The following is a 14,594-nucleotide window of genomic DNA, read 5'->3' on the forward strand; positions in this document are numbered from 1 at the left end:
TGATTACAGGCATGAGCCACCGTGCCTGGCCTAGTTTTATATTCTTAAATCATCTGGATGAGATGATATGGCTCCATTACACAAATGGATTAACAACAAAAAAATGAAATATTTGGAATTCACTTGACAAATATTTATCAAGCATCTACTACATGCCAGACACTGTGCTAAGCTATGTGGAAATGATTTATAACCCTTGCCTCAATAAATTATAGAATAGTTCATTATAAATGCAGAGGTTCAGGTAGAATGAATTTTCTCATTGCATCTTGCCCTCATCTCAACACCCTAGCTCAAACAATTTCAGAGGCTTCTAAAGGTCTGAAAAGCAACCCAAGAATTAAGACAGGTTCCTGAACCAAATCCAATAGTTCATACAGATTTGAATTAAATGAATCAAATTATAGGAAAGTCTTGTTATTAAATGTTGTGCTTTGGCCTGCTGCCCTAGTGTTCTGGCTGTTTCACGGTCTCTGATCAATGACATAGATTGTGAAAGAAGAAGGAGATCATGTGATCAAGCTAGTCAATTTAGGTACCAGGGTTTCTGGAAACAAAGTCAGAAGTGGAAATTTGTCTAACAATCCAAGGAGGAGGATAAAGTCTTCAAATCCACTCGGGAAAGAGGCCAGGAAGAACTTTCAGTCTGGAATCTGGGCTAACCATACACAGAATCACAGTAACTGTTGCTACTACCACTTCCTGGAGGTTCTCCTGCATTCTAAGCCCAGATATCTCAGACCTTTCTTCTAAGCTTCTCTATCAAATTTAAATATCCTTCACTAGTCTCTACCCAAACTTACTCAATGACCATTTCACTAGTCCTAAGGAAGGAGAATATATATTTGGTTATTAAATCCAAATAACAAATTTATTTTCAATGACTAGAATCCAAGATTGAAAACATCTTTGATGATTGAAAGGATGTGCTACTATTCCTTAGAGTTTAGGTTTTCTTACCCCTATAGCACCCCCTCAGCAGCCCCAGTGACATACTGAAATTAAATGTTACTTATAAGTTCTTAAGTTACATGCACACTCCTAGATAATAAAAGCAATACTATGGTATATTCATTTCTTCAAGTAAAGCCATAAGTCCATAGTATAAAACATAATCAGTTCCGGATTATCACTAGTCTAATACAAAATCAGTTTAAAAGATTTTAAAATTATTTTTTCTTATTCTCAATCAAGTTTTCAATCTGGAAAACCTGAAAATTACAAGTATACAGAAGTATAAAACAAAATCATCCATAATCTTACCTGTTCTTGTCTCTGTTAATATTTTGGCATAATTTCTAACCATTTTTTCTATGTATGTTTTTAAAACAATATATTTAAATTTTCATGCTTTTTAAAAAATAATTTAAATTCATGTTATTAGCATTTTTTCACATTTAAAAAACTCTTAATAAACCTAACTTCTAATGTTTATATAATATATCATGAAAGGGATGTATCATAATTTACTTAACTATCTTCTTGTCTTATGCATTTAATATTTCTAAAATTTTCTTTCACTATAATAACTAGTGTTGAAGTAAAGACTTTTGGTCAACAAAAGCTGTTTTTCAATTTTGGATTTTTTCTTCCTGAATATATTCATATAATTAAAATGTGTTTTAGAAACATTTTTAAAGATACATATATTTATATCTTTTTGTCTGTTTCACTCATTGTTAATAGATAAAAATGCTAATTGTTTTTACTTGCTTTTAATGTCTTTGGTTTTTAGCAAAGCAAAATATTTTTCAATATTACTTATTAGCAACATGAATTTTCTTATTTCATTTATATATTCATTCATCCAAATATTCATTGAACATCTACTAAGTACCAGACAGTGTTCTAAGTACAAGAAAATTATCAGTGAACAAAGCAGAGAAATTCCCTGCACTTACAAAGCTAGGGCAGAAATAGTCCCTAAACAAACTACCATAAATCTGTCTGGTAGTGATAAGTACTACAAGGGGAAAATGAAGAAAGTGAATAGTTAGAGATATGAAGAGAGTGTCATTTTAAACAGGTGGTTAAGGAAGACACCTCTCTAATGAAATATTAAATAACACTTAAGAAGAATTATTTCTGAACATTCTGTTCATTTCCTCAGCCAATTTATTTAAAAGAGTTCTCTCTCTTAAACTGTGATCCAAAAAATAGAGTCAACATTTACAGTATTCAGCAAACAAAAAATTTCCTAGATTTTATTTCCTTTCTTCTCACAAAGGATGACGATTTTAACTATGGGTCATCCGAACCTACATCACTGATCTCAATACAGTTAGCTTTTCCAGTAAATAAAAATGTGATATCATTCAAATACAAAAACAAAATTGACCACCATTATTTCATTATTTTTCTTTTCAGTATTTTTTTGCATTAGTATTGATGTATAATATACTTATGCTCAAATACTGTATACCCTTTTTTCTATGGAAAAAAAAATAGTGCAAATTTGTAGTACCAAACGCATAAGGTTTTTGTGAGGATTACATAAGTTAATTACATGCTCAGCTTGGTGCCCAGTACAGATTAAGTGCAGTCATGTGTCCCTTAACAATGGAGATACACACTGAGATATATATCACTAACTGATCACGTAGTGGTGCTAATAGCACAGAGTGTACTTACACAAGCCTAGACGGTAGAACCTACTATATACTATATATATACTATATGGTATAGCCTATCGTTCCTAGGCTACACACATGTACAACATGGTACAGTACTGAATACTGTAGGCAACTGTAACACAATGGTAAGTATTTATGTGTCTAAACATAGAAAAAGCTACAGTAAAAATACAGTAAAAGATAAAATGTAACATATCTGTAGAGAGCACTTACTATGAATAGAGATTGCAAGACTTGAAGTTGCTGTGGGTAAGTCAACAAGTGGGTGGAGAGTGAATGTGAAGGCATAGGACATTACTATACAATACTACAGACTATAAACATCGTACACTTAGGCTACACTAAATTTATTTTAAAAATTTGTCTTTTTTCAATAATAAATTAATTTTAACTTACTGAACTTTTTAACTTTACAAACTTCATTTTTTTTACTTTTTGACTGTTTTATAATAATACAGCTTAAATTTAAACACACACTGTTCAGCTGTATAAAAATATTCTCTTTCCTTATATCCTTATTCTACAAGCTTTTTTCTAGTTTTATTTTTTTAACTTTTTAAACTTTTTTTTAAAAAACGAATACATAAACACACACATTGGCCTAGGCCTACCCAGAGTCAGGATCATCAATATCACTGTCTTTCACCTCCACATCTTGTCCCATTGGAAGGTCTTTAGGTCAACAATATGCATGGAACTATCATCTCCTAAGATAACAATATCTTCTGGAATACCTCTCTAAGGACCTGTCTGAGGCTGTCTTAACAGTTAACTTATTTTTACAAGTAGAAGTAGACTGTAAAATAATGGTAAAATGTATAGTATGGTAAATACCTAAATCAGTAACATAGTCATTATCAAGTATTATGTAGTACTGTACATAATTGTATGTGCTATCCTTTATAAGACTGGCAGTACAGGTTTGTTTACACCAGTATCACCACAAACACATGAATAATGTGTCGTGCTATGACTTTGTGACAATACAATGTCACTAGGAATTTTTCAGCTCCATTATAATCTTAGGGAACAACTTGGTATGTGCAGTCTATCATTGACCAAACTGTTATTATGTGGTGCATGACTGTATTCAATAAATATTTCAATAGTTTCATTGTTAACTTCATTATCATCATATATTACTCAACTGGGCTAAGCAGTCTAAATTGATTCTTATCTTCCTCTTGCATTGGCTTCTTAGGAATCAAAGAATGAGATGTTAGGAGAATTTGGTTGTGCTGCTGGCTGCCATTTAAAATTAGAGCAGCGTACAAATCTAGTCTGCTCCCAGATTTTTTTGTACAAACAAGCATCATTCGAATGTTAGGGATTTATAGTTGACCCCTGAACAACATGAGTTTGAACTGCATGAGTCCATTTGTGTGCGGATTTTCTTCTACCTCTGCTATCCCTGAAACAACAAGACCAACCCCTCCTTTTCCTCTCCTCCTCAGCCTACTCAATTTAAAGACAATGAGAATGAAGACCTTTATGATAATCCACTTCCACTTAATGAATACTAAATATATTTTCTCTTATCATTTTCTTAATAACATTTTCTTTTCTCTTGCTTATTTTATTGTAAGAATACAGTATATAATACATATAACATTCACAATATGTGTTAATCAACTATTTATGTTATTGGTAAGGCTTCTGGTCAACAGTTGACTAACAGCAGTTAAGTTTCGGGGGAGTCAAAAGTAATAACAGATTTTCAGCTGTATGGGTGTTGACACTCCTAACCTCTATGTTGTTCAAGGGTCAAGTGTATATTAAATTTAGTCATTCCTCTATTTTGCAGTCCTCTGAAAATCTCATGTATATTTTCTGATAATCTGGAATTAATCAAATGTAGGATTCTGTGAGTTACAGGGATTTTTAACTATTTTACACAAAAATACAAACAAAATGTATAGAAAAAGTGGGAAAGCAAGCTGGGCCAAACCAGGGGGAAACAAATACCATTCATTCATCCATGTATTTATTGAGTTGATTTCCTCATTAATCATTCATTTCCAAACTATCAAATCTCCTTGCTTCATCTCATTAAAAATCCTTTTGATATGCAACGTAAATTTCCAAATCTACTGTTTCCTCACGACCTTCACTATGATGGCTCTATGAGAGATGCAACACAAGTAACCAGAAATACTTCTCCTCTCACCTTTCCCTTGGTATTCCTGTCTTCCTCTCCACAATTCTTACTCTTTGACCTAAATGTGGACATTGAAAGATGAAAGTTTAAAGTCGCTATCTTTTAAAAGATTGATTTGAAATTTTCCTGATTCTTTTTTTTTTTTTTTTTTGGGAATGGAATGCTTTTATAAAGAGACATTTTCCCTTCTCTATTATTTGTTTATCCATCAGTATAAATCACATAGGAAAAGCAGGGTAAATGCCTAACTTTCTCCTCTTATTTACTAACTTTTTTTTTAACTTTTTTTTTTATTTCAGCTTATTATGGGGGTACAAAAGCTCAGGTTATATATATTGCCCATGTCCCGCCCATCCCCCTGAGTCAGAGCCTCAAGCGTGTCCATTCCCCAGACAGTGTGCCTGGTACTCACCATGTAGTCATATCTCCATCCCCTCCCCCCACCCCCCACCTCCCCAAGTCAGCACCTTCAAACATGGCCATTCCCCAGACGGTGCGCAACGCACTCATCATGTAGGCATACACCCATCCCCTCCCCCCCTCCCCCGCCTCAGTCTGATATCCAGTTGGTATCATTCCCCAATGTGCATTTAGGTGATGATCAGGGAAACCAATTTTCTGGTGAGTACATGTGATGCTTGTTTTTCCATTCTTGGGATACTTCACTTAATATAATGGATTCCAACTGTCTCCAGGAGAACCAAAGAGATGTCGTATCACCGTTATTTCTTATAGCTGAGTAATACTCTTTGGTATACATATACCACAATTTCATTTTTTAAGTTCTATGAAAACATCTTAAATCTATAAGTCAATAAAAACACTTCAAAGCAGAGCCCAGGTAATATTAGCAATCAAAATTCATTATGATGTGCTTAGCACAAAAGATTTTCTTAATGAATTATCCATTAACATCTCAGGTAAGTTAATTGACATGGACTTTTCTACAAGAAAGGAGAAGGAGAAGGAAACAGTTGAGCACCCTGGATGCTAAAGGAAATCGATAGCCACTGAGAAGAGGGCAGCAATGACTGTCATGGCCCCTTTCCACTTTCTGGGGTGCCATAAACCTGTTATTTTGTTCCTCCAACATCACATACTTTAATTATCCTTCTAAGAAAGTATAGTATATAAGTTAATTCAGAATACATTTTGGCTTTTGAATCCTAAATGGGAATTTTATATTAATATCACAAAATACAATATTACATTACATTAACATTACTGCCTATGTGTCCTTTCTTTCTCACCCCAGGGAATTAAAAAAAGAAACTAATAATCTGGTCGCTATGAGTTTGCACTCTATAAAAGGAGGTTATATTTTACCACTTATTTTTATATGTTGAGTATGAATCACTTCACTTGAAAAATGCTACTTTCCCACTCCTCAACTGCCCCACCTAATGGCAAGAGGTATGAACAGCAGCCATTTTCTTGGTCCCATAGTTGAAGAAACACAACAATTTTTCACATCTGTGGAAATGTGTAGCATTATGATTGAAACATGGATATTTTCCCCTGCCCTTCATAGTCTTACACTCCACACCAAATCAATTGGCATCAGACAGACCAGGACAAAGCAATCAGACATAAAGCAGAGAGCCCATAATCCATCTCTAGCTAGTGAAAAGAATATGCATTAGAAGTCAGCACTGCCACTTGCAAGCTTGCCAGCCGCATAAATCCAGGCACTGTTAAATCTCTTTTCTTTGTAATTTGTTTCTAATCACAACCTTTTGTCATTATAGATAAAGGGTTGTGGCGAAGTTTACTGAGATAACAGATGAAAGACTTAGCACATTGTCATTCTACTTAGCATTAGTGAGGGCCACAGAAATCAGCCACTTTCTACTGCCCCCATTTTACAGAGGAGGAGACTGAGGTACAATGAGGTAATATGGTTCTCTAGAAATCATATACATCTTTAGTGGCAGAATCTGTGTCCTCGAGAAAGAGGCTTATTCTCCAGATTGCTGCATCTACCACCACTAAGTATCTGTACCTATCACTATTTTCTGATAATTAAATTCTTCCAATTCTCTACTCTTAACAAATGAAAAGTTATATTGTGTCCTTTAATAAGTTTGGGGGAAACAAGTGAGGAGAGGTTTTTTTTTTTTAAGTTAGAACCTTGAGTTAGGACACACAAAATTAAGTACATCATTACAAAAGGGACTATAGCAAAATAGATTTGCCCAGCATGCTCCATCTAGGGAAGATTAGTAAATTGCTAATGTTTTTCAGAGCCCAGGGTTTGGTGTCAATAACAGAAATTAATTATGTTTCTTTGAAATGTTGTCCATATTCCTCTATGTCAACTTAGAATTGGACTTTTTGTGTCTCAGAAGCTGAGTTTGACCAGATTCCGTTGTATCTCTATGGACCTACGTGAAACCCTTTGTTGGGTTTTGCTTTGCTTTGAGCTGTTTGCTTTGTTGTTACAGCATGTGGATTGTTCAGAGTTTTTGAGTGTTTCTTTTATTCTTGGTTTAGCTACATTTTATCTATAGAACCCCTGTCCCAAATTTACCCCCTGATTCTAAAAGACAGTGTTAGTCAAAGTGTGGTCCTCAAGCCACCTACAGCAGAATCACCTGGAGAGCTTGTTTAAATGTGGCAATTCCTGGGCCTTTTCCCAGACGTACTGAAAAAAAGTCTCTTGGGGTAAGTTTCAAGAATATGTATTTTAAGCAATTGTTCCTAATGATTCTAATGCACATTAAATTATGAGACTTACTGCCAATAAGATAGAAAAGATACCACCCAGCCACAAAGGCCTAAGGAAGAAATTAATTTTCCTTTATCCCAGAAAGCCCAGCACTTGGCACCCTTTTTACCTGGTACCACAGACTGAGTTTGTAGAACTCCTTAAATTAATGAGAGGTTTCATTAGCAGGATTTTAAGTGTTTTGTTCCTAGTCCCTGTCCTGAGAACAAATTACACAGAAACACAAACAGATGGTTTTCAGTTATCTGTTTTTTAAACAATCTAAGTAAATTGAAAAGCACAATGTGTTATTATCAAATAACAGCTGCACCAAAAACCTATGAAACTAAAATTCAAGGTCATTTTGAATGAAGGAAAAAGAGGTATACAGGCTTAAGTATCCCTTTTTATTTGAAAGCCTGGGCTAAATTCTGGCCTAGCTATATTGTTTCATAAATTGTTTAGGTCAGTTATAAAACATTAAGTGTGTTTCCTTTTTCTCTTTCCCATCATTATCATTCTTTCTTCATTTCTTCCATTTCTATCTTTCTTTTCTTGAGTATTTATTACTCTATATCTTTACCTCTTGAGAAATTTCCTGAGCCCATTTCTATATATTTTCTCATTGGGCAGGCCTAGCTACATACCATTCACTCCTCTGAGCAACCTGGTTTCTGGAGCAGCCACTTCTGGAAGTCTTTGCCAATAGAAAATGCGGCTTTACGTTTACCCAAGCACAGAGGCCCTAGTGGGTCTGATGCTATACACAGCTAAGGCAGATGGATAAAGAACGGGGTGATCCCACATTATACTCTATCTGTTCTCTCCTGATGACTATAATAACTGTGCTCATCACTGGACGGGCGCACAAGCCTCAGCCGCAGCACTGCTCTGGAAACTAACTGACCATATGGAGACCTCTCTCGGGTATGCCTTTAGCTGCCAAGACTGTAAGCTTATTTTCTCCAGCCTTTAATATGAGAGAGCACTGTTTCTCACCCCACTTCCCTAAGCCTTGAGGTAAGCAGGAGAGAGGAAATATTTGGGAAGCAAATACTGATGTTAAATAGAAACAAAGGGCCTGCTGGCCCCAGGGCACCCCCACTGCCTGGCTGGAAGTCTGGGCATACTGCAAAGGAGGAGAGGACATCGGAGAGGGAAGCAATCTAGTAGCGACCATCTGATAGAGCCTGATTTATTGGCTGGGAACTCATTTCTAGGAATAAATGTGTCATTTAAATATATTAACCTTAAAATGCTACAAAGCTGTCTCTGATACCCCTTAGTTTCCAAAAGCCATGTATTCTCTGGTTTGTCATATTAATCCTCTTTTGTAATACTTTGTTTTTAAGGAAAATCATCATTTAATAAAAATAATTCTTTCCAAACTCTTAATATGATGTTGAATCAAACAATGATTAACAGAGATTAATGATAAATGTATTCCTAAATTGTAAATAATAATACTAAACATCAATTAAAGTATAAAAGTAAGGATGTAAAATATTCAGAACAATATTCAAGTAACAGAGAAACTATCCAGAGGCACTATTTAGCACTTAAACCTGGATTTAAAATAAAGTTTTCCTAAAGGCAGAGTGGAATCTACCTTATATGGTAAAAACCCAAAATCTAGTGAAATCTGAAAGTCAATTATTTTCCTTTTTTCCTTCCATGCTATTTAAGCAATCAAAAACTTCCACTTGCATAAAAAACATAAATTATTCAATAAATGGTATAGAAACAAGAAGATACCAGTTTGGAAAAATATGTGGCTGAATGTCTGTGTTACTCCTTAAATGTAAATACATTGATTATAGAGATAGTAAAATACTAAATGTAAAAAAATGAAACCATGCTCACTGAATGATGCTGCCAACATGTACCTTACAGTCAAGGAAAATGTGATAGAAATTTTGGCTCATTTAGATCATGCTGGGCTTCCTCAAAAAATGTTTTTAGGAGGACATAAGCTGGTTTTTATTTTTAATTGAGAGAAAAAAATCGTATGTATTTATCACATACAACACAATGCTGTAAAGTATATATACATTGTGGAATGATTAAATCTAGCTAATTAGCATATGCATTACCTCACATAGTTAGCATTTTGTGGTGAGAACACAACACCCACTCTCCTAGCATTTCTCAAGAATACAATATATCAACCTTAACTATTGTTGCCATGCTTAACAACAGATCTCTTGAATTTATTTTTCCTATCTAACTGTAATTTTTTATCCTTTGACCAACAACTGCCCAACTTCCCCCCCTCACCCTTCCCAGCCTCTGGTAACTAACCACTGTTCTATGCTCTATTTCTATGAGATAAACGGTTTTTCTTAGATTCTACATAAGAGCAAGATCATGCAGTATTTGTCTTTGTGCCTGGCTTATTTCACTTAACATAAGGTCCCCCAGGTTAACCCATTTTGTTGCAAATGACAGGATTTCCTTCTTTTTTTTCTGTTTTTTGTCTGTTTTCCGTCTTTTTTTTTTTTTTTGCTGAATATTATTTCATTGTATATACATACCACATTTTCTTTATCTATTCATCTATTGATGGACACTTTAAATTGATTTCATATCTTAGCTATTGTGAACCGTGTTGCAATAAACATGGACTGCAGGTATCTCTTAGACATACAGATTTCATTGTCTTTGGGTGTATATCCAGTAGTGGAATTGCTGGATCATATGGTAGTTCTGTTTTTAATTGTTTGAGGAACCTGCGTATTATTTTCCACAATGGCTGTACTAATATACCTTCCCACCAACAAAGTATGAGGGTTCTCCTTTCTCCACATCCTCACAGACACTTATTATCTAATGGCTCTTAGAATGGTAATAACCATTCTAACAGGTGGGAGGGGATGTCTCATTGCGGTTTTGATTTGCATTTCCCTGATGATTAGTGATACTGAGCATTTTTTCATAACCTGTTGGCCATTTGTATGTCTTTTTTGAGAAATGTCTATTTAAATATTTTGCACATTTCTTAACTGGGTTATTTGTTTTCTAATAATTGAGTTGTTTATGTTTATCAGATGTATAATTTGCAAATATTTTCCCCTATTCTGTAGGTTGTCTCTTCACTCTGTTGATTGTTTCCTTTGCTGTGCTTTTTAGTTTGGTGCAATCTCATTTGTCTATTTTTGCTTTTGCTGCCTATGGTTTTGATATCATATCTAAGAAAATCATTGCCCAGAGCAATGTTGTGGAGCTGTTTTGTTTCTCATTCCCTCACACCTCTGGAAATGCGCAGGCTCCCAACTGCTGGATAGCTTTTCTACCCTCAGGAGCCCAAAAGCTGTTGCCACCAGTGAACTGAGAGTTTCTTGAAAACCAAAAACCAGGCTGCCAGCACCCTCAGGGTCACTTCCTGTCACCACAGACCTGAGCCAAGACAGCAGGCACGATACTGCTTCTCCACCCATTGAGTACCTTTGTCCTTCTCCCCAGGGAGTATCAGCCCTCCAGTTTTCATGTCACTTACTCCCACACTAACATTTCCCAACTCCAGCTCAGACTGCAGTGGCCACAGGGGCTGGAAAGTCCTGGAGGATCTGTATGATCCCAGAGCTATGATTCCAGGTGGTCTACCTTCTGGGGAGAGGGACAAAGACAACCAGAGTGCCAGCTCTTCCCCACTCAGATTTGTCCCACCCTCCCCTCCCCAACCCACTGCTGCTGAGTGGCATGGATGCCCCAACGGAAAATTGAGCCAAGACTCGCAGGAGTGGCTGCTTCCCCTCTGTTGGCGCATCTGCTATATTGAGGCTCCCACAGAAAGTGGGGCTCACATATTTCCTCTTAAAGACCTTCAGTGGACCAAGGGGTGCTCAGACTATGAGCTCTCAGTCTGCTGGCCCTCCCCACTGTGACTTGTCCAGCTTCTCCAGCAGAACAGGGCATACCCAGAAGCAGAGGGACATTAAACCTGCTTGAGCACTCCATGGACAACTTGAGACTAGCATGCTTCTCCCTAGCATGGTCAGAGACTGAAATTGGGGGACCAGGAGACAGGCCCACAGGCCAGACTCCATAGGCCCAGGAATTGATTGTGTTGCTTAGGAGCTGTTAGGTTATTTATTTGAGATCTTTCTTCTGTTTTCATTTAGGTGTTTATTGTTTTAAACCTTCCTCATAGAACTGCTTTTTCTGTATCCCATGAGTTTTTTTATGCTGTTTTCCATTTTTATTTGCCTTAAGAAATTTTTAAATTTCAATTTTACTTTATCATTGATCCATTGGCTGTTCAGGAGCACATTGTTTAATTTCTATATATTTGTGAATTTTCCGAAGTTTCTCCTGTCATTTATTTCTAGTTTTATACCTCTGTTGTTATTAAACACACTTTATATAACTTCAATCTTCTTAAATTTGTTAAGACTTGTTTTTTGACCAAAAATATAATCTATCCAGAAAACATGTCATGTTCAGCTGAGACTAATGTGCATTCTGCAGTTGTTAGGTGGAATGTTCTGTATGTTTGTTAGTTCCATTTGGTCTAGATTATAGTTTAAGCCTCATGTTTCCTATTTGTTTTCTGTCTGGATGATCTGTGCATTGCAGAAAGTGGGGTGTTGTCCTCTTTACTGTATTGCGATCCATCTCTTTCATCAGATCTAATAAGATTTTCTTTATATATTTAGGTGCTTTTCGTGTTTGGTGCATATATATTTACAACTGTTATATCCTCTTGCTGAATTATCATTATATAATGATATACTTTGTTCTTTGTATAGTTTTTGACTGAAAGTCTATTTTATCTTACATAAGTGTAGCTAGTCCTGCTCTCTTTTGGTTTCCAGTTGCAAGAAATATCTTTTCCCATCCCTTCACTTTCAGTCCATGTACGTCCTCACAGGTGAGGTGAGTCTCATGTAGGCAGCATATAGTTGGGTCTTGTTTTTTGTTTGTTTGTTTGTTTGTTTTGTCTTTTTTATCCACTCAGCCACTCTGTGCCTTTTGATTACAGAATTTAATCCATGTGCATTCATGGTAATTATTTACAGGTGAGAACTTACTATGTTAATTGTCTTCTAGTTGTTTTATAGATTCTTCTTTCTTTCTTCCTCTCTCACAGTCTTTCTTTGTGGTTACATGGTTTTCTCTAACAGTATATTTTGATTCCATGCTTTTTATGTGTTGTGTATTTATTATAGCTTTTTGTTTTGTGGTTACCATGAGGCTTATGAAATACATTTTATAGTTATAACAGGTTATACTAAACTGATAGCAACTTAACTTGGATCACAAAAGAAAATACTCTAAATTTTTACTCCATTTTCCTCAACATATTTTGAATTTTTGATGTCACAACTTACATCTTTTTATATCGCATGCCTCAACAAATTATTGTAGTTATTATTATTTCTATTAGTTTTACCTTTTAACCTTCACACTAAAGATATAAGTAATTTATACACTACCATTACAGTATTAGAGTATTCTATATTTGACTGTGTCTTACTTTTACCAGTGAGTTTTATATTTCCAGATATTTTTGTGTTGCTCATTAGCACCCTTTTATTTCACTTGAAGGACTCCTTTATGCATTTCTTGCAAGACAGGTCTGGCTGTGATGAACTACCTCAGCTTTTGTTTTTCTGGGAAACATTTATTTCTTCTTCATTTCCGAAGGACAGATTTTCTATGTATCATATTCTTGGTTGGCAGTTCTTTTTTTCTCCTTCAGCACTTTGAATATATCCTAGTCTGTAAGGTTTCTACTGAGAAGTATGCTGATAGGCATATTGAAACTCCCTTGTATGCTATTTGCTTCATTTTTCTTACTGTTTTTAGGACCCTCTCTTTACCTTTGATCTTCCACAGTTTGATTATAATATGCCTTGGGTGACTACTAGGCATATTAGTCCTATTAGGACTGAATCTGATTGGAGATCTTTTACCTTCCTGAATATTCATATCTTTCTCCAGGTTTGGAACTATTTCTGATATCATTTCTTTAAATAAGCCTTCTATCCTTTTGTTTTTCTCTTGAGTGACAATAATTCAAATATTTGCTCATTTGATACTGTCCCATAAATATTATATAATGTCTTCATTCATTTTCATTCTTTTTTCTCATCTGACTGTATATTTTCAAATAACCTAAGTTCACAGATTCTTCTTTCTGCTTGATCAATCCTACTATTTTATTCTTCATTTTGTTCATTGTATTTTTCAGCTCCAGGATATTTCTTTTATTATTATCATCATTATTATTATTACATTAATCTTTCTGCTACATTTCTCATTCTGGTCATTTAATGTTTTCTTTATTTTTTAATTGTTTCTCTATCTTTTCTTGAAATTCACTGAGCTTCCTTAGAACATTTATATTTTGAATTCTTTGTCAGGCAGTTAAGATATCTCCATCATTTTGGATGAGTCATTGGTACTTTATTCTATCCATTTGGTATTATCATGTTTCCCTAATTGTTTTTGATCCCTGAGGATGTGCACCAATGTCTGTGCATTTAAAGAAGTAAGTACTTACTACAGTATTTGCAGACTGGCTTTGTCTAGCAATGCCCTTCAACAGTAAACCTGTCCAGAGTTCTGGACAAACCTACTGCCATGGTCTCTGTGTCCATGACTACTTTAGCCACTAGAGCAGTAGGGGGTACCCTTAGCCTGGGACTGCCACTGGTCAGATGATGAAGAACTGAAATTTCATACCTGCTGAGGCTGTTGCAGTGCTGGGCACACCCAAAGCCCATAGCTAATGAGGCCTTCCTGCCACTGAGGCTTGTCCAAAGTCCAAGGCCACTATAGTCAGCTGGCAGTGATGTGGACTGCAGATTGAGTCTGACTCTTAGGGGCTACAGGTTCCTTCCTGTTGCCAAAGCAGATCTGGAGGCTGAGTCCACAGTTGCTGACCTGAATTCAGGGGCTGTGGGGAGGTATGCCCATTGTGGGGTTTTACTATGTCAGGGCCATTGTTATGGACCAACATAAAGTCTTATGCTCAATTTCTTCTCTTTATCTCAATTGGATAGCACCTCTCTACACTGTGCTGCCTGGGGTTTGGGAATGGATGATATGAGTAATGTAAAACTATCCTTCCTACCTTTTTTAATGCATCTTT

General features: G+C 35.6%; 1 protein-coding gene across 6 annotated transcripts in view; it reads right to left on the reverse strand.

The window, feature by feature from the left end:
- PDE4D (phosphodiesterase 4D) overlaps window positions 1-14,594 on the reverse strand; it is a 1,287,470-nt gene that overhangs the window by 993,872 nt on the left and 279,004 nt on the right. For 3 of the 6 annotated variants that reach the window (XM_045565989.1, XM_045566002.1, XM_045566003.1), the window contains exon 1: window positions 4,801-4,911. The exons of the other annotated variants lie outside the window; for them this stretch is intronic. In XM_045565989.1, the coding sequence (XP_045421945.1) occupies window positions 4,801-4,863 (63 nt within the window). In that variant the 5' untranslated portion in view covers window positions 4,864-4,911. Of the gene's footprint in view, window positions 1-4,800; window positions 4,912-14,594 lie in introns of those variants that run through there. 6 annotated transcript variants of the gene reach the window in all.

Source organism: Lemur catta, chromosome 12 (assembly GCF_020740605.2).
Source record: "Lemur catta isolate mLemCat1 chromosome 12, mLemCat1.pri, whole genome shotgun sequence".
NCBI lineage: Eukaryota > Metazoa > Chordata > Mammalia > Primates > Lemuridae > Lemur > Lemur catta.